Here is a 22500-nt window from a genome sequence, read left to right on the forward strand (position 1 = left end):
TGAGGGAAACATGTTCCATAACCACACTCAATTTGGCAATATAATTGTCTTTGTACACATGTGTGCATTTGTAGGTCCTATATGTGTTCAAAGATCTGAAACTCCTATGCACAGCCAGGTTCCAGGTGCTGGTGAAGTGCAGTCATCTAGCATGGGAACTCCCATACTGCCTTTAGTTCTACACAATCATTTTGATCTGTAGGCAGGTCTCCAGACCTAATCTCACTTGTGATTAGGTCTGGTGGTAACCAGGCAAGCAGTCATCAGTAATCCACAATAAACATGAAGGATCAGCACACTGGTGGACTTGATTTTGCTGCTTTTTATTTAGTGTAGGACACGTTTCGCCAACAGATCACAATAAAATTTCAAATAGGAATTCACATTTCATAACACTCTTAACCCCTTAAGACACGGCTTTATAAATTAGCTGTTACCAGCATGGCAATGACCAAGTCATAATGTATTACTAAAGGCCCCGTGCACTGTGATAGTAGTGTAGTACTATAGTAGTTAACTTTCAATGTCTATTACAGCGTGCCTCAGGAGGTACGGCGCGCATTAAGGGGCTACGGCACTTTTCATAGGGATACATTTGTTCCATTAACTCACATTTAGCCAGACAAGAAAAGTATTTAAAAATATACATCAACTTATCAGGTGGACTTGAAATCATTAATTTAGGATCATGTTGCTCTTAATAACATCTGTAACCTGTAACCTGTAACCTATGACCAGTGTTGGGAAAGTTACTCAAAAACTGTAGTCTAATACATGATTACATGTTACTGTATTTTCAAAAGAATCCCTTACACTACAATATTAGCCTACTATATTTAAAATGTAAGGCATTACACTACTTTTGCATTACTTTAGTTACTTTCGCCAAAAGAACTGTAGGCCTAAATATGGATCTGGCAATGTATTAGTGTAAATCAAGCTCATGAGTCGTGACTTTGTCACCTCCCATCCAGGAGGTGTTTTTTGGCAGCATGTAGACTAAAAACTACCAGGTTCAGGAATAGCTTCTTTCTGACCCACCACACTGAATACCACTAAAATCCAGGTAATTGTAATGCATTTGTAACTTGTGTTATTTAGCAATGTAACTAAGTAAATATTACAGATTTTTGTCCTGTAATGCCTTGTAGGCTAATGCATTACCGTATAGGCCAAGAGTATTAGCTCAAAAATAGGCTCAACCCGGAACAAATTCATAACAAGCTGGATTTCTCAGAATATGTTCAGAATACCTTTAGGAACAACATACTAAAAGTCCCCAGGAATCCACCTTGAGCTTTCCGAGAAATTCAAGATGGCGTCCAAATTATATGATATTATAGTGTTAATGCAATAACTTCTGAACAGGTGAATGGATTGTCACAGAATTTTGTGTACTAACACTTTAGACATACTAAGTGATGTGATTTAATTTTGGAGGCCATCACTTACAAGATGGGCAATATTCAAGATGGCCGACATTTTGTGCCATAATTTCCGAACGGTTGAATGGATTTCCACCAAATTTTGCGTGCTAACACTCTATAGTAGGTACATGATCTGCCAAAAAATTGGAGACAAACGCCTTCAAGATGGCCGACTTACAAGATGGCCAGCATTTTTGTTCAGCCACGATGTACAAATGGTTGAATTTATTTGCACAAAACCATGGACTGCTAACAAATTAGGAGGCCAACACTTTCAGCAAGGCCGACACAATGTTAAGTATGACACCACACTGTCACACTGATCCCTGGGAAATGTTTCTACATGGCTACATTCATAATGCAAAAAAGGGCAGTGCTAGTGAATAAACGGAGATGCACATAGCGTAGGCCTACTTTGAAGCGTTGATTGTTTGTTTTTAGTATTGTGGTGCACGTGTGGCTGACGTTTGGACACACCTCGTCCTCAGAGTCCGGCTGAGGGACACGCGACGCCTGTGACTTTGAGCACAAAAAATAATAATAATGATAAACGCTAAAAATATGCTGAGGACTCAGGCTATATAGGGCGTTTTTCCAACAGCCTAATACCTCCGTTTTTTTCTCTAGTTGATGATATTTTTGCATGTAGCCTACATGCATTTCAATCACACTATATCGCGCAATTGAATCAAAATGCCCCCCATTTGTCAACAAATACACATGCCATGTCATCTGTGGGTCATGGCAAAGCGCCCTTAGCAACCGCAACCATAAACAAAACGAACTGTCAGGCTATGTCAACAATCGTCACTTCGCCTGTCAGACATGTCACTTTCTGCAGATGTATCAGTGCCTCTGAAATAGATTTGTGCTGCTGTTTTTTTTCCTCATGAGGTTGGATGTGTGGTTTTTCGACACGCTGATGTTTGTATCAGAATTTTGGTTCCTTTATAAGATGTGGGTCCATCAAATGTGTGTTGTTTTCTCAGATCGCCATACTAGCAAACCAGGGACTCTCCTCTATGATGTCACAGCCCAGCTCATTAGTCACACCAAATTTCACAGAATTCACACTTTGAGTTGCCATTTTCACAAGTTCCTCCAGGATGATTGGGTTCAAAGTCTCATCGATGCTATCAGAAAAAACAAGGCTTTAATGGGAATGACCGTTTGTTTTCGTTTCATATACCCTTTAAGACATGTTCTGACATGGAACAGTTCATGTCATATGAACTTGCTCCTAAACCACCATCCTTGTTTCATGATGGAGCCATGCGAAAGACAAACAAGAGTGCTCTAGGTTCTCTTCTGAAGTCATTTGGCCATGCACAACCCAACACACCAGACAACTGCCATTTTGTTCTAGATGGGGGTCATCTGTTGCAGTCTGTGGTGTGGCCACAACCATCTACTTATGAAGCTGTATGCAATTTCTATATTGCATACACACTAAAACACTATGGGGCTGGTACTGTTGTTGTGTTTGATGGCTATAGCATGATCTCCACCAAGGCAGCAGAGCAATTGTGAAGGGCAAAGAAGTCCACATCCAGTGATATCTTATTTGACCAGAACATGCAAACCACAACTACTCAGGCAGCATTCCTGGAAAAATGGCAACAATAAGGGGCGTCTAACAGAGATGCTCAGGGACTTGATGAATGAGGCAGGTGTTCATGTAAAGCAGGCACAAGCTGATGCATTAATAGTCTCTACTGCTAGGTTTTTGGCAATCAGGCAAACCAGTTGTTGTTGTTGTCGGAACTGACACGGACTTGCTGGTAATGCTGGTGGCTCAAGCAACCACAAACATGGATCTTTACATGATGTGTACCACGAACCCCATAACGGTGTATAGGGTTCATGACATTCAAAAGAGCATTGGATCCACCTGTAAATATCTGATGCCGTTGCATGCCATAACAGGATGTGACACTGTGTCTGCTCTGTACCGCCAAGGCAAGCGTAAGGCATTTAATCTGGTGCATAAAAAGAAAGACTATGGTCTACTTGACACATTCGCCAATTCTGCAAGCTCCCACCAGCAAGTGCAAAAAGCAGGTGAAAATTTCCTCCTGAGGCTGTATGGAGCATCCAGTTGTGAGTCCCTGGATGAATTCCGATACATTGCTTACAAAAAGGCTATCAGGAAAACTCCACTGTCATCAACCTTCCAGTTGGCCACTTTGCCTCCAACAACTGCTGCAGCAAAGCAACATTCATTCAGAACATATCTTACTGTTCAAGAATGGATGGGAAGGTCCTTGCAGCCAACAGCTTGGGGATGGAAGTTAAATGAAATTTTGACTCCAATTGAAACTGACCGCCCCATTGCTCCTGACACTCTGCTCAACATGATCTCTTGTAGCTGCAGAGCATATGAGTGATTCTACGATTTCCCTACGCTTTTGGCAAAAGCAAAATGTCAATTATCAGTATTTTTTTTTCGACTAAATGACCTAGATGTTTACATAGTGTATATATTTAAGTTTCCAAACAAACAAATTGCCAAGCTTAATCTTAAATCATTTGATAAATACTCTAATGAAAGCGAACATTTGCTTAATTATTTTGTCAACAGTGTTATGGACAAATACTATGTCATTTCAAACATATATGAAACAATATATGTTTGAAAGTGCTTATGTCCCTTAGCAGTAATGTTGTCATTAATCTGTGCAACTGATATAGAAAATGTGATTGTTGAGCTTCATAAGTAGGATTTTATGAGTCACTGTGATACAGACTGACACATTTTTCATCATAAATCCCTGTAACGTCTGATTTGAATATAGTCACCCTCCTTACACAAGACTTCCTTCTCCAGAGATAATCCCTAGTGTATGTTCATAGGATTTTTCCAACACATAAGGACTCAATAGCGCAAAAACACTTTCAAAACAGTCAACCGTGTTACTCAACTGTGTTACGGTCAACAGTGCAGGGGAACAAGTTGGCACTTTTTTAGGGAAAAAAACAGAGCAGACAAACCCATCTCCCTAGAACACTAATTATATTTTGTTTGTTTGTCTGTCAATATGGATATAAATTGGCAAAAACATACTCCTCCTCAAACTGTCATCAGTGTTGCCAGATTGGGCTGGTTCCCGCCCAATTGGGCTGCTTAGGATGGCCGTGTGCGGGTAAAAATGGCATCTATCAGAAAAACCTTCCCACTGCCATATAAATCAATAGAATTGGGTGGGTTTTAGGGCGGATTTTGATCATTTTTTTGAGCTGGAAATCATCAGCCTCATCTGGCAACCCTGACTGTCATACTTAATTGTAACACCATTGACGGTAACACCGTTGACATTTCAGTCATTTTTATGGTGTTGTGCTAACTGAGGACCTCAGAAGTTCCACCACAACACCTTAATCAATTAATGTTATGTATGCTTTATCTGTGTTTTTCTACATGTGATTCTAATTCAGATTTCTTATGAATATGTTGATAACCACTGTTGACAGGCAATTTTTCCCGCTATGAGAACATGAAAAAAGAATGGATTAAATTATGGAAGGATGGAGCTCAAAATTTACCAAAAAGTCTTCCCGTATCCTGCAAAAGAGGTTATGACATCACGTGATGTTATTCGTATGGCCTAAGACGAAACCATTACTGATTTATGGAGGCGGTTTCAGACCGTGACACGGTTAACACAGTTTTCGTGGACACACACAAAATGGCAAATTTCATGTATAATGGAAAGGACAGTGGTCTTTCTGACAGTTTTGTCATATTGTGATGATTACTGTGAATCAACATTTGCAATCGTCTTGGGCAAAACAAGTTTCTTTACATGCTAATATGAAGACTGAATCTGACATTTGGAAAACAGGACGGCATGAAAACGCCCAAAACCAGTATTAAATATTCATTCTTGCTGAGGGAAATAATGCTATGTCTACACTTTCTGTATTATATGAAAGATAAATGTTTTCTAATGTCCAAAACATCATTGGATGCAGTTAATAGTTAGTGGAATTGCCAAATAAAATCCACGGACTTAAAAGTGTAGGCGAATTAGAGAATCACTCCTATGGCTGTGGAGTGTCATGTGGCTGCAGGAAGATGGGGGTACCCTGCTCTGCCCTGTGTACAAACTGCAGTGGACAAACAAGCAACAATGCAGCGTTAATGCCATCGTTGCTTAATGATGAGGGAGAAACTGAAAAGCCAGATACCCTAGAATATGATGATAATGAGGATGATGAGGAGTGATAGAGAGGTTGATTGATTGCTTGTTTGATTAATTGTTTTGGTACATTTATTGATGAAATGGTCTTGTTGAGTTATTTGATTTCATTTTATGTTGAAGTTGCAACATGTTGAAAATTTACCAATTTTATTCCTGTAAATACCTTCTCTATTTGAGAAAGAGCTTAAGTTGGATTGATAATCATTTCAAAGATTAATGTCACTTGTAAGTAGTTGTTAGTTGTTTTAAGAACAGTTTTTGGAGTTTTTTTTTGGTTCAAGGTCCCAGTGACCGAAATATTACAACACGTTATACACATAATACATATAGATATTGTTATGATAAGTTGTTACCTTTTAATATAAGCATTTAATCAAAACCTAAGTATGAACATGACTGCATCTACCATCAAAACATACATTTCCACCTTTAGACTGCTTTTAAATGACATTTCAAGCCTTAGATATGTCAAAATCTCCAAAAGGCGGCCATCTTGAATTTCTCACAGAGCCCAAGGGGTATTCCTGGGGACTTTTGATTCCTAAAGGTATTCTAAACATATCCTGACATTTTAAGCTTGTTACTAATTTGTTCAATCCACCCACTGAATTGTAATTGCGCTAAAACATGAAAAATCATCAATTTTGGACCCCATCTGGACCACCATATTGAATTTCTCAGAGATGCCAACTTGGACTCCTCTGGATTTTTTGTATGTTGTTCCTGTTATAGTTGAGTGTTAGCATACAATATTTGGTGCCAATCCAGCCATTGAAAAGTTATTACGTGAAAACATTGAAAATATCATACATTTTGGACGCCATCTTGAATTTCTCAGAGAGCACAAGGGGGATTCCCGGGGACTTTTAGTATGTTATTCCTAAAGGTATTCTGAACATATCCTGAAATTTTCAGCTTGTTATGAATTTGTTCCGGGTGAAACCCTAATACTCTTGGCCTACGTAGGCTAATTAATTATTACTTTTGTAATGCGTTACTCCCAACACTGCCTGTATCCTACTCACTTATGCAGATGGTGGAAACTCCGGTCCATTGAAAGTCCTTGCGCCACCATGGTAAAACTCACGAGCAGTACTGTCGGTCTTCGCGCCGCTCCTTACAGCACCTTGGACAGTTCCCCCAAAGCACAATCTTCTCTCGCTGGATCCCGGTCTCTACAGGTTCACAGTCCCAGCTAGCGAGCTGCTAACCGCCGTCACTAGGCCTATGCTAATACAGTAGCAAAGAAAATGGAATCTTGTACAAGAACGACAACTAGCTGGTGTGGCCAGGAGTGGCACTGCAGCTATGTTATCGCAGCCAAGTAAATAATGAATGGGTGCCAATGGGGCTGTACGCTTCTCTTAGAACTATCTGCCCGTGTGATTTTTTCCCTGGAAACAATGAAGTCGCGTTCGATAGATATGAGTAAGTGAAAGCATTTGCCGACACGTTTGCATCTTGTCAAGTGTTAGATTCGTGAAAATGACCCTTATTTCAACTATAGCAATGACATAACACGTGACAATCGACTTTACGGCATACGCCATTTGTTTTGTAGTTTTAAGTCTGACTTCAGATGTCGATGTGTTTAAAGTTATGTTAGGATTGTTGCGGACACCTGTTATTTATTGCATTTAAGGTGGTGGAAAAGCGGCACGTGTACATGGGGTAAAGGAAATGACTGCGCTCATCCTTAAGAATTTGGGCACCTTCAATTAACATGTTGGACGGTGGTGGGGGTTGAGGTGTGTGACCGTAGATGTCTCTGCTAGGAGGATCAGTCAGAGTACGTCTCTCGTCAGCTCTGGTCGTGAATAGTCGCAGAGATTCCTCAGCCAGCAGGTATTAGCCGAATGCTAGCGTGTTGCAGGACAAAACTAACACGTCTTTGGGAGAACAAAGCCATGTCAGGAACCTTTAACTTCACTTCTAATACAACTTCCATGATAAGGTACAGAATGTGCACACATCTTTACAAACCAGAGAACAGAATCGTCACAAATCCCTGCTGAGCCATTTAGCCCAATAGGCTCCCATTCATCTTTTACTTGGCTGCGTGCGCCAACGGGGCTATAATGGGAGCCAATGAGAGACGGCTATCTCATAGCTTAGAACATTTCTGACAGTAGTGACTACACTTGTAAACTAGCCTGGCTCTCGCAAGACCCCATCTGCGCGAGAGTCAGGTTACTTGTAAACTATATCATTTAGAAACGTCCTCACCAGTAACTCACTGGTGAGTAGTACACTTTTACACTTCAGACTTCGTTCTGACAACTTAAAACAACATAGAAAGTCCGGAGACACATGCTCTAAACAGACGTCTTTCCTGCGTCGAGTCCCAGTGTAAGAGAACGAAAAACTCCCGTCCTCTTCCCCCTCCCCTCTTCACTGATTGGTCAACACAAGAATATTATTTCGCAGTCGTTTTTCAACACATTACAAAATGTTCTAAACATCTTCTGAACATTACACAATGTAGGCCTAAATAGAATTCTGTGATTATGAAATAAAACGTTGAAAATAAACGGCATATCTACCCAAAGTAGGCTAAACTTAGCCTAGGCCTACTCCTACAGGGAAAACACCTAACCAAGTAGGCCTAGATTATACACATCTGAATTTCTTTTTTCTTCTTCTGGGTTGGCTAGTAGCTGCAGGCTACCATGGATCGGGCCTGGTTTTATCCTCTAATGGAATGGTTTTATCGGGCCTGGTTTTATCCAGTTAATCAGTCTGCTCTGAACACAGAGTTGGTCCCACTACTTTGCCTAAGGTAGGCCTACGCCCCCACTCAGACTGTTATACTGTCTTACCAGTCTATCTTTGAAGCTTTGAGATAGTATACTTTTTTTTTCCAGAGGTCACTGGTGCGTGGCTAGCACAAGTGATCCACTTTAGGTAGCCTCTCATTATACACCCAGTCCACAAAGCACAAAAATTACATCAATTACAAAGTATTCTGCCAGACTCCCGATGTAAGTATTTGTGTTTATAAAATACCGTTTTAGTGAGAAGCTACCAAGAAGTGGTTCACTTGTGCTAGCCTAGCACCAGTGGCAAGTGGCAAGCAGCACCAGTGGCAAACAAAGTATCTCCACATGTCTACAAGAGTGTTGCTTTAAGACGTCAGACTTGTAGCCCAAAGGTTGCCAGTTCGACTCCCGACCAGCCAGGTTGGTGGGGGGAGTAATTAAGCTGTGCTCTCCCCCATCATCCTCCTGACTGAGGTAGCCTGAGTATGGTAGCCTACCGTTCAGCCAAGCTGCTCCCTTGGGCCTGGGTGCCATTTGGGGGCTGCCCCCTTGCACGGGTGAGGCATAAATACAATTTCTTTGTGTACAGTGTACTCTTGTGTGCTGTGGAGTGTTGTATCACAATGACAATGGGAGTTGGAGTTTCCCAGGTGGGCTGTCACATCTCGAGTCTCACACATCCTTAAGACAGTAATCGGGGTAGGCCTACTCACTGACTGACTGTGATCATTCGGGAATTCATGTCAGCTGACACAAAGAGAAGGGGATTCCCTGATGTCTTGGATAAACGCCCAACCTGTTCTGACCCTTTCAATCTCCCCTCCAAATAATTCCTGGTATCATTTGCCTTTGATTCCAACCAATTCCCCCAAACTCTAACTAAAGCTTAGACCTACAATATGTGCCGGTGTCACATGGTTGCTGTTTCTTGGCATGAATCCTTTACATGAATGAATAGAAATAGGCCTAAATATCTCTAAGTTGACAGGAGAATGGAATTGGGGACTAGAAATGTGCATTGGCGTTACTATTTGGAAGTACATCACCAAACATCCATGTTTCAGTACAATGAATTAAATATGGCTTTGAGCATGCAGAGCCAAAAACAATCAGCTGTTCCCCCAGTGGAGCTGCCATGTGCTATTTAAATACCATTGTATCATCACTGCTGTTGTTCTTACTGCTGACACACATTCTGTATGTCTTTCTCTCTGCTCATGTGGTGCCACCCGTGTTGTGTGTTGCTTTTCTCTTCTCTTCTCTTCACTTCTCTTCACTTCTATTCTCTTCTTTTCTTTTCTTTTCTCTTCTCTTCTCTGCTCTTCTCCTTCTGCTGGCTGGCAGAGTGCGGTGTGTGCCACCCACTGTGGAGTGCTGTCTCTCTCCTGTGGGGCTCAGTGCCCCCTCGGGCACCGCTCGGGCATGCAAATGCACCCGCCGCCTTTGTTCTTCAAATCTGCATGAAATTGTGATAAACAATAAACACTGTCACACGCACGCACACACACACACACACACACACACACACACACACACACACACACACACACACACAATAAAATAGAAAAAAGAGAACACAAGGGAATTGTTCCATAAAACTAGACACACGCACACACGCACACAATCACACTAAAAAAACAGAGAAGACAAGAGCCTGAATCGTTCAGTAAAAACTAGACACACACGCACACGCACAGACAAACATGCACCTGCACACACACACACACACACACACACACACACACTAAAATAAGAAAAACCGTGAAGACAAGAGCCTGAATCATTCAGTAAAAACTAGTTTTATTTATCTTTTTTTTCCTCAAACAAGACGGACACAGTTGGTAGTGGTGTGGGGGTTTTCCTCTTGTATCGGCAAGTTATAGGAGTGTCACTGATGCAGCAAATCCTCAAACACACACTCAAATGCACACACACACACACGCACACACACACACAAACACACACACATCCATGCACAGTTGTCCCATGCACGTACACTCTGGCACAGGCACATCCACTCTCATGCATATTTCACACACACACACACACACACACACACACACACACACACACACACACACACACACACACACACACACACACACACACACACACACACACACACACACACACACACACACTGCACCAGAATTTGCTGTGTCCTTCAACCATATATAAAATGCCCAGTGAACATGTATCTCATACTAACCGTCTCTATTTTATAAATAAGATATAGATTGAGATTCTTTTTTGATACAAAACAGGGAGACATCAATTATTTGTGACCGTTGCTAATTTACAAACACATTTGTGCAGTCATTCAGTAAAGCTTTCATTTACCCTCATAATGTATATATAAATAGAACTGTGACTTTTTTGCTTTATATAGGTCAATATAATATTTGTGTAAAACCAGCAAAATGACATACTCCTCATAATAAGCAAGCAAACATCTCTCCCTTTAAAATCTCAAACATACACCCAAACACACGTCCTCTCTCACGCACACACACGCACGCACGCACACACACACACACACACAATATTTTGATCACAAACCAAACAAAGATCGTCAGAAGCATATTTTACAATAAGATTGATAGATCAAGATCTGTGATAGTGATCTGCGGATAAACACATTCTAAAAAGCCCAAACGTATACATCTACACATGAACAAAAAGGGTTCGTCTGATAACATGTGAGTGTCCGGAGTAAATATAGAGCGAGTACGCATGGAGGGTCTATTCTCAGCACACATGCAGGTCTACTAACATTAAACAAGTCAGTTGTCAGATCCAGTGAAAAAGTGGGAGAGAGAATGCGACTGAAGAAGAAACACAATTCAATACCGTTTACAATGCAGTTCATCGCATGACAGGGTACCTGAGCTAAAGGCTTTTGATCACAGTAAAAAGAGCTACATCTTCCTAATCCCACATAAACAGGTAAGGAATAAACCAATCATTCTGCTTGCATGGTGTCATGTGACTAAGGAAGGCGGGGCCTTCACCTCACTTGTATAATGGTGATATGATTGAGACTGCTCAATAAAAAAAATGTGCATTTCCATGTTCTTTCTTGTCTCTACCTGCGTATATAGGCTCTTTACACATTGATTTTTATAACATCTCCTCAGAACAGATTACTCTGACCAATCAGTTCCTTTAGCTTTACAATATGATATTTGTTCATTTAAAGTCAAAGTGGCAAAAAACTAACACATAAAAATATTTGCTGAAGAACTTTTACACACAAAATATAATAAATATAGAAGTAAAGTTCTTCAACCTGTACTTTTTTAACAATGAGAAAATCAAGCTGTGTCTCTAGTTCTTGCATTGATATTTAAATATTTTCATATACTTTACAAAATATACAAATTTCAAAATATTAATGCCTTGACATTTTTTTAGGATAAAAGAATCTGGTGTTGACAACATTAAGCCTCTTACTTTGCTACCTAGCTACCAAGCTAGAGCACAACAACAGTTTAAAGCATGAAGCTAGCAAACAAATTAGCCAGCGGCTAAGGAAACAGTGGAGGTAGCCAAGACTGCTAGTTCAGGTAGCGCAACAATGGACTTATAAAAGCTGTTCATGGCCTGACCTGCTAGATATTCCTACATTTATTGACTAGTTATTTTAATCTTCATAAAAATGCTCTACATATTACATGTTAAGGGACAGTATTAGGTTGGGTTGTGCTCAGTATAATTCAAATGTTTATTTCAGGTAAGATGTGACTTGTAGGATGACTAATGACTACCAGCAGTTAAATATGGGACTTGATATGATATGGCATGACTTAGCTGCTCTGATCACTATGTGCACGAGATTGTGTGTGTGTGTGTCTGTGTGTGTCTGTGTGTGCACATGTTTGTGTGCATGCGTACATACATGCCAACATTTTTGTGGTGTGTCTGTCTAGATATCCATGTGTACAGCATGTTTGCATGCCTGCGTATATGATTGTAGGCCTACTGAATGTGAATTTGGGAGTGCAAAAAGAAAAAATATGCATCCAATCAGTGCGACTTTCCCACGACGCATGAGCAGAGGAAAAGCTGAAGGTAGGGAGCAAGGGGGAGGTGCTTGGGGCGGGAGATAGAAGTAGAAAGATGTGGACAAGGGGTTAGTTGGGTGCTTGAGGACAAATAAGGAGAATAAGGCCCAATACAGTGGACGACACAAACACACACACACGCCCTCACGCACGTACGCACACGCATGCACACACACACACACACACACACACACACACACACACACACACACACACACACACGCACGCGCGCACACACACACAGACACACACAGACACACACACACACAGAGCAGGATGCAAGAGGCAAGTGCCAGGAGTTCCAGGATGCAGGTAGGTGCAGGGATGAGGAGCCTTCCCCAGGTAGAGGTGCAAGTGGTGGGGCAAGAGGAGAGGTGTGGAGACCCCCCCGCCCGCCTGTGTGGTGGATGTCTGTGGGTTGGGGGATGCCTGTCTGTCTGTCAGTCATACTGGCTTAGACAGACAGACGGACGCCGTGCTGTCAATCTTGTGTGTAATACAGCGTCCTGCAGGGTGAGGGAGAAAGGTTAGAGAGAGGTGGTTAAGAAGAGGTGTTGTGCAGTGATATGCAAACAGTACAGTATGTGTATACTGTATGGATGTACGTTTCCACAAATTAAATCGTATGTGTGGGTGTGTGTACTGTGTGTGTGTGTACTGTGTGTGTGTGTGTGTGTGTGTGTGTGTGTGTGTGTGTGTGTGTGTGTGTGTGTGTGTGTGTGTGTGTGTGTGTGTGTGTGTGTGTGTGGGTGTGTGTCTATGGAGTTTTTGTGTGCATGTGAGAAAGTGTATGTTTTAAATGCATTATTATGTATACCGGTACACACAGGTACATGAATAGAATTTCCTGACTTGTCTGATACGGCATACAAATATAGCTTATTTTTCATGGCTCAATACACGCATTATGTTTCTATGTATTTTTACACAATGTATTACACTATATCGTGTCATACACGTCATATGTCCTATGGATGTGTGCATTTTATCCTTTGTGTCTGTGTCTTCGGCTTTCCTCAAGGTGACACACATGTACGGCAACCTAGCTATCGCCGGACCTGTGTGTTTTGACACAGGTTTGTGAGCTACACTTAGATCTGGGCGAGATTTCTTATTCGCTCAGCATCCACGACCTCCAGGTGCTCGAACCAACCAGGATCATGGGATTTTCAGAGATATCGTATCGCCAAAAAGCTAAAACGTTGTGGAGAAGGAAAACTAAAGAAGTGAAAAGTGACGAAAAGTTCACGTGTCAGAGTCACGCGTCAACATAGATTCTGCAATTTCAAATGTGCTGTCTAATCTGTGAGTAGTTAAAGCAGCACAACATTAAAAATGTCAATCTGGCAATTGGTCTCTGCAATAATATGCAAGGATTTTAAAAATGAACAAAGCACGCTTTTGGGGAGATACGTAATTGTATGGCCATAGTACCAGATGAATATTTGTGGAGCAAGGTAGAACCACATTCATCTGGTGAGAGCAGGTTACATAAACGTGTACGATATGGCCACAAAAAATGTATGCATCTAGACCCTACACTGTGTGTGTGTGTGTGTGTGTGTGTGTGTGTGTGTGTGTGTGTGTGTGTGTGTGTGTGTGTGTGTGTGTGTGTGTGTGTGTGTGTGTGTGTGTGTGTGTGCTCTACACGCGGCTCCGGGTCCCTGTGGAGTACCTGTGTCTGCTGAGCAGGTGATGCTGCTGAGGCGGGGGCGTGGGGGGGCAGTACTGGTGCGGGCCGTGGTAGGGCGGGGGAGGCGGAGGGAGCGGCGGGTTACTCCCTCCCTTCCCGTCGCCCCCCGCGTCCCGGATGCTGCGTATGGGGGTGGAGTCGGCCGACTGGATGAGGCGATGGGCGGGGCTCTGGCTGAGGAAGGCCTCCACGCGACCTCGGCCCGTGGAGTCCACCACGATGACCTTGACGATCTGCTGGCACTGGATGAGCGTGTCCAGGGGGGAGAGGGGGGGCAGGACGGCGGAGTGGTGGGCGCTGATGGGGGTGATGTGGTGGGCGGTGACCCCGGGGTGGCCGCTAGGCAGGACGGCCAGGGGATGAACGCCGGCGATGGGGGTCGGCGGCGTGCTCAGGCTGCTCGGCTGTGAGGCCAGCTGGTACGTTTGGAGCCTGTTGTGAATTGACACCTAGTTTTAGAAGACAGGCCAGAAGCACGTAGAAGCGTTATCTAACCCATCTGCCAAGAGCAATGCATAACACAGAGCCCTCTGGTGCCAGCCAAGACCAACACCAAAGCCATGCCACCTCTACCAAACAGACGTGCCACAGGAGACGCCACCGAAGACACACACACACGCACACACACACAAACCACACACTCATGCAGACACGCAGACATATGCAGACACACACATGCATTGCAGACGTGCAGACATACCCGTACACATGCAACACTACACAACACATAAGGAGAAGCCGCAGGGAATATTATCAGCTTGTGACAGTACAATTAGTTAGTTACTAAATACTGTTAGTTAGTGATGGGCAACCTGGATTCATTAGTTTACAATCCAATGCTACATATTTCAAATGACCTGGTTTTATTGGTCCAATTCAACCAGAAGATCATTCAACCAGGTTGAACTGGACATCACCTAGCTGAATTGGACTGGTGAATGACAAAAACCAACAAAGGTTGGCGTCTGCGCCTGTACTTTAGACCCGTGTTTTGCTACTGGACACATTGAGAATGGACTAGGTCCACAACATCTGTTGCTCCAGTTAACCTCTGACTTCTGTTGTAAATGTTCGGCTACAATATCCATTTTTCACACAAGTCTTGTGTGCGCCTCCTTTTTTCATTATCTCGAGTGAATTGGATGAGTAAAACCAGGTTGAAACATGTGGCACTGGATTTCACTGGAATCCAGGTTGCCCATCAAAACGCTGCTAGTCACACACTACAAAAGATTATGCCACGACACAATACATCACCACCATTGACGAAGACGAGACGAAAGAACAGACACGTGACGTCACTACAAAACAGAAAGAAACCGGACTCACAAACAAAATGCTAAACAGTATCGAGACACTGCTGCGACAACAAAGCAAAAAGCATGCACTGCAAAGCTGCATCAGTAAAGTAACAGTTGCCTTCTTGCATTTCAGTGCTGTTTGTATTACAGTCATTATGAACGGCATAATTAATATGCTGCATTAATCTGAATGAATTCGTATAAAGACGATGCAACAGATTCATCAAAATCTAGTTTATCACCGTACTGTATGTAGACGCTATAAGTGTCACAACGCACTGCTCAGCAGGAAAGCAACTATCAAGTATCATCACGTTTAGGGACTACTGTACTAGGCCTACTACAACTATCTGGACAACTGTAAAGGGAATGCTGTGCAAATTGTAATTATACTACACTACAACTGGACAGATTAACAGATCCCTTAAGCAATGCACTAAAGGATGACAATCACACACACGCACGCACGCAAGCACGCACCCACGCACGCACGCACGCACGCACGCACACACGCACGCACGCACGCACGCACACACGCACGCACACAAACACACACTCACATACGCAGTTATGCTTAGACATGTGGTGTTATAAAATAAGAATCAGATGAATTCACTCTGAACAATTACACTCTCCGATGCAATGCCGTGCCTTGTTTGGAAAGTTTTTTAACAATGTACTTTTTTTCAGGCCAGCTGCACATTGCTGCCAGTGCTAGATAGCTGGCTGAGCGCATTCATCCGGCTTCTGGTTGTGAAAATCAGTCTTTCTTTCTTTCTCTCTTTCTTTCTTTCTCTCCCCCCACAGAGGCATCTGCCAGCGCCAGTTAGCGCCTGCCACTGTCTGCAAGGATGGAGTGGCTTTTAAAACAATGCCTTGCCAACAAAGCACAGCGCGGCGAAATGAGAGTGCATTTCAGGGTGGTGTGAGAGAGGGGAGGAGATGGGAAGGGGAGGAGAGGGAAGGGGATGGGGGTGTAAGAGAACATGAAAGGGGGGCGAGACGAGACGGCATCATCTTCACTCCGGGTCTTTAAGGCCTGCCAGCCGCCGAGCGCCGTTTGAAATGGCGATGAGATGAGAGGGCTTTTTAAAGAGCAGGCCAGAATCTGTCATATCAGACACAGGGCCTGCGAGGCAGCCGGAGGTGAGGCCGAGTTCACACAGGGCCAATGGGGCTGCTGTGCAACAGCGTGCAGCACAGCGCAGCGCATTACCCACTGATGCTAATGCCTCCCCTCCCTTCCATGTCATCTTACATGAATGAACATGCGCACACACGCACACACAGTCTCTGTCTCTGCAACACACACACACACACACACACACACACACACACACACACACACACACACACACACACACACACACACACACACACACACACACACACGCCTTCAATTAAATACTTAAGCGCGCACACACACACACACACACACACACACACACACACACACACACACACACACACAGGCTCTGTCTCTGCATGTCACTGTTGTCAGCTCATGCGCACCTCCACGGTGTTGTTTCCGCTCTTCTCATAGTACTCGTGATTCCCTGTGGAGAACACACACACCATGTTAATTCACATCACACACACCCATACACGCATGTGCATGCACACACACTCTCACACACACACACACCCACACACACACCCACACACACACACACACACACACACACACACACACACACACACACACACACACACACACTCACACACACACACACACACACACACTCTCACACGCACACACGCACACACACACACACACACACACACACACACACACACACACACACACACACACACACACACACACACACACACACACACACACACACACACACACACACACACACACACACACACACACGCATACACAAATCATAGGGGAGAGTCCAAGGCACTCTTCTTATCCAAAAAAATCTAGAAAGCCTTAATTCAAACATGGCTATTTTAGGATAAAAACCAGTGGCCCTTATATGTAGTGTTTACCTGACAATTTGTCTATGTGAACTCGTTACCTGTACTACCCAGGTGTATGTCATTAGGTTACCCTCAAAAGAGGCAATTGTTTGTTTGTGCAGTATACCCTGAAGAAGGCTCTGCGCGGCTACACGTAGATGTCTGGCCTGATCATGTTTTTTTTAACTTAAAATAGCCATATATATTTTATTTATTATTATTTTTGGATAAGAGGAGTGCCTTGGACTCCCTCCTTTTTTGATGATACTGTTTTGCCCCCCCACAGCAAAGAGCACCTTCAAGATCTTTTTCCACTATTCCTGAGCACTTTGGAGTTTTTCTTCACTTCATGACAAATCATAGGCGTTTGGGTAAAGAGATGAGCACAAATGTTAATATAACATTCCATTGGCGGGAAATAAATAGGAACAACAAAACAATAACTGAACAATGGCTCCCAAAGACAGGATGTAAGAATACGGTCTGCAGCCAGGAAGGTGCTCTCCAAGACACTCTACTCAGGTGTACAAACATCTTGTTTTATTTGTGAATACATTGTGTGAATATGTTTAATAACACAATACATACAAAACTAAAAATACTAAATAATATACTGGAATGGACTCACTTTCAGCTGAGAAAACGATCGAGCTGTTACTTGTTCCAGTGAAATACAACTGTACTTATCTGTCGTTAACATTAAACCTGACCTAGCAAAATGGTAATGTTAGGGGATCTAAATAATCCCTGATTAATTAATGAAATGTCAGGGGGTCGGTACCAATCAAGATGTTAATGCTCTTTAAAATAGCCAGGAATATGGAAATGGTCTCGGCCAGTGCTCGGAAAGCAATTGATTTGAGTGTCAACAGCGTAGCAGGGAAAGCAGGACTAAAGCTTTTGTGAGAGCAGTATCTGGTCAATGCGCAATAAAGCTTAAGGGTCAAGCTCCTGCAGATCCTGCAGATCTCTGCATAAGAGGGTGCGGTGCTTGAAAAATATTCCATCTGCACTGAATAGGGCATTTTTTTTAAATGAGAGGTGAAGTGCTGAAGTACATTCCCCCATCTCAAAACATAATGTTCTGCCCTTTCGGCATGCACAGCATATACGGAAGTCAAAAGCAGTCAGCAGTAGCAGCGGTATAAGAGAACCAACACTGCAGCCAAGAATCAGCCTGTGTGTGTGTGTGTGTGTGTGTGTGTGTGGGGGGTGGGGGGATGGGTAATTTCTGCCTTTATAAAAGGGCAAATCCTGTGTTGTGTGCTGCATAAAAACTAGATCGATTCATATCCAGCTTTCACTTGAATACGTTTTAGACTGATAGAGTACCTGCCTTTACAGTTTTTCACATACAGCACAGGGCACAGAGACATACCTATATACGATTCAAATAAACCTCATCACGATTCAGTTTTGAAAGTATTTCAACAGATATGGGCACATACAGACAGGTCTCATTCAAATAACTATGATAACTATAATCAAATAACTTAAAATATTTTTGAAAACCTGTTCCAAACAGATAGGGTAGAACACAGATAATTCCAGCCTTTGTGACCAAACAAATACCTGCTTTTCAGAGTATTTTAAATCAATATAGATCTTTTTCAAACAACTCTGTGCCCAATTCAATTTCTATTCAGAAATATCTTTAACGAACAGAAAGGGTAGCATGAAAAATTGCTTTTCGCAGCTGGCGGTGGAATCCAAACTCTAGCATGATGTTCTCCTCAAAGGTACAGTAGAACTACTGTATGCTGCACAGCAGGAGGGTACAGAGGTGCAGAGGCTAATGACTCTAGTCCAGATTTGCTAATGATGCCAAGTACACCACTCGCTACAACATGAAACACCTCCCTTTACAAGGACAGAAGATGAGGATACATCTGTGCAGTGAGATAGTATCTGAGTGAGACGGCATCAAGCCTTGCCTTGTCTTGACTTGCCTTGCCTTGCTTTGCTTTGCCTTGCCTTGCCTTGCCTTGCCTTGCCTTGCCTTGCCTTGCCTTGCCTTGCCTTGACTTGACTTGACTTGACTTGACTTGCCTTGCCTTGCCTTGCCTTGCCTTGCCTTGCCTTGCCTTGCCTTGCCTTGCCTTGCCTTGCCTTGCCTTGCCTTGCCTTGCCTTGCCTTGCCTTGCCTTGCCTTGCCTTGACTTGCCTTGCCTTGTCTTGCTTTGCCTTGACTTGCTTTGCCTTGAATTGACTTGCTTTGCCTTGCCTTGCCTTGCCTTGCCTTGCCTTGCCTTGCTTTGCCTTGCATTGCCTTGCATTGCCTTGCTTTTCCTCTCTTTGCCTGGCTTTGCTTTGCCTTGCCTCTCTTTGCCTTGTCTTGCCTTGCTTTGCCTTTCCTTGCATTGCCTTGCTTTGCCTTGCTTTGCCTTGCCTTGCTTTTCCTTGCCTTGCCTTGCCTTGCCTTGCCTTGCCTTGCCTTGCCTTGCCTTGCCTTGCCTTGCCTCTCTTTGCCTTGACTTGCTTTGCCTTGAATTGACTTGCTTTGCCTTGACTTGCCTTGCCTTGCCTTGCCTTGACTTGACTTGCCTTGCCTTGTCTTGCTTTGCCTTGACTTGCTTTGCTTTGCCTTGCCTTGACTTGCCTTGCCTTGACTTGCTTTGCCTTGCCTTGCTTTGAGAGACAGCTCAGGAGAGCGACAGCTCATTACTGCGATCCAGAGTAGAGTAGAGGTAAGGAAGCATAGCATGACAGCTAGTGGCTGCCGACGACGACGCAGAGTCAATGATCTTTATTTACATTTTAAAGGTTCAACAGAAAAGTCATGACTAGAGAGCCAAGAGGCAGCCGTATATCTAGTATGGAGGTTTGAGAGGGGAAAAAAGATACCTCGCATGACAGCTAGAGGCAGCTGATAATGGTGCGTCAAGGTAACGTCTACAAGGAGCCATGGAGCAAGATTGTGGTTTGTGAAAAATAAAACCTACTATGACAGCTATTCACTGCTGATCATCTCAAGTCAATGATCTCTATGTAATTTATTTGAAGGTAAACCGTCAACAGGCTGCAATGTGACAACTAAAGGTAGGTGGTTTAATCCAAAACAATATCACACAGCACTTGACTGCTAGAGTAGTTGAGCAGAATGGGAAGTGGAGGATGCACAGTTCATGTATGATAGATCCACTATGGTACAAATACAACAAAGATGAAACGTGTTTTGCGCTGAAAGTATATGCCAGCTGGAGAGGCAGAATGCTGTGCGTGTATGCGTGCGTGCGTGTTTGTGATCCATTCTTTTAAGTCATAAGGCGGCAGGTGGTGATGCAGATGAGCAAGGTGAATTTTATGCAAATGAGTAGCTGTGTTTGCCAAGTGGTAACCAATAACATCAATTCAAAAGGCAATCTCTTTTTTTCAGTTGCACGGCAGCAGGTGGCGAGAAAAACATTCACAAATGGAAGTACACCAAATTTGAAAATACTGCTTTTGATTAACATAACATTATCATACCAGAACCAAAAAAAATACTCATTTGTAAATACTGAATTTGTTAGCTTTTTAAAATTGAAATTGCAACTAGAAGTGAGAGCCACCCTCTGAATGTATTTTCACATAATGCTGAATATGCACAGCACACACATCATCTGTTGGAATGTAATTCCTTTCGGTGTTCTGGTAGGTGCTGCTTAGCCAGTATGGCTGATTATATTAAATTGATTTCATTTTGATTCTGAAAATGATGGAGTGGAAAAGTGGCCTTTCATTGAGCACTTTATAAAAACAAAACGAAACCAAACAAAAACAGCCTTGCAGCTCTCTACACTACAGACAAACACGGTCCAGACGCATAAATATGATCCTGACAAGCTGCGATGTGAAAAATGTCATTTCTAATAAAAGATTTATAGTTGACTGCACTGGCATAAAGCACAGCTGTCGTCGAAGCCGTATACAAAAATAAAACGTCTGATGAAACTGATGAAGGGTTTGGAAACGTGTGTGTGTGTGTGTGTGTGTGTGTGTGTGTGTGTGTGTGTGTGTGTGTGTGTGTGTGTGTGTGTGTGTGTGTGTGTGTGTGTGTGTGTGTGTGTGTGTGTGTGTGTGTGTGTGTGTGTGTGTGGGAGGGGAGGGGAGGGGGGCGACATACCAGTAGGGGTGCCTTGCCCAGTGTGTATTTCCATCTGAGTTTGGTTCGATTTGACTGGCTGACTTCTTATTCCCTGTTGCCTCTCTAGCTCCCCTGCAGAACGCACACACACACACACACACACACACACACACACACACACACACACACACACACACACACACACACACACACACACACACACACACACACACACACACACACACACACACACACACACACACACAGAGACAAGACAGGCAAAGCAACCAACCATCAAACACATTCAATTCAATTCAATTTAATTCAGACTCACAGTCTGTCAGTTAGTTTCAATATTCCCCAGCTGCAGTAGACCTCCTATCTGCATGCCATTTCATTTCTCAGAGTTCCTAACTGTGTGTCCACACCAGAAGCAACCAAAGCGACCAGAGCCACAGCAATGTCTCTATGGAGTCTTGGCAAGAAACGGAATTCGCTTGCCTGGTTACCACCAGACCTAATCACAAGTGTGTTTCAGATCGAAACGATTGTGTAGAACTAAAGGCAGTATGGGAGTTCCCAGGCTAGTAGAATTCGCTGATATGGTAGCAAACTGAGCGACTTGAAGTGAAGCATACAGTGCACATTTACAGATGCTGCACTGACCACTCCTTTGTATTGGAACGAATGGCTGAAATCAGATCGTCGCCATGCCGGCCTAACGCCGTTATCAATTGGTGACAAGGCGATACGCACATTATCGTGTAGGTGGCGGTGGCACAAAATCTATGAAATACACAGGATACCACTCCAAGATGGCGGCACCCAGGGTTGGGCCACCCCAAGAGGCTAAACACAGCATCTAGTGTTGATACATGGAAGTGAAAAAGAGACGCTGACATTCAGTTAACTTAATGGCAATGAGCCATGACGTGAAGTTCAATGAAAAACAATTGGAATGTACAGCTCTGCGAATGTCCCAGGTTGACTGTAAGCAGTTAAATGGTAAGCAGATAT

The 22500-nt window shown here is 43.2% G+C and overlaps 1 protein-coding gene across 1 annotated transcript in view; it reads right to left on the bottom strand.

Annotated features, from left to right (window-relative positions):
* Positions 1–14096: 14096 nt before the first annotated feature.
* The window catches only part of iqsec3b (IQ motif and Sec7 domain ArfGEF 3b), a 79664-nt gene continuing 71260 nt past the window's right edge, over positions 14097–22500 (bottom strand). The window contains 3 exon segments of the mRNA XM_063196538.1: positions 14097–14594; positions 16959–17002; positions 21523–21615. Coding sequence (XP_063052608.1) covers positions 14097–14594; positions 16959–17002; positions 21523–21615 — 635 coding nt within the window.

Source organism: Engraulis encrasicolus, chromosome 4 (assembly GCF_034702125.1).
Source record: "Engraulis encrasicolus isolate BLACKSEA-1 chromosome 4, IST_EnEncr_1.0, whole genome shotgun sequence".
In the NCBI taxonomy this organism is placed as follows: Eukaryota; Metazoa; Chordata; class Actinopteri; order Clupeiformes; family Engraulidae; genus Engraulis; species Engraulis encrasicolus.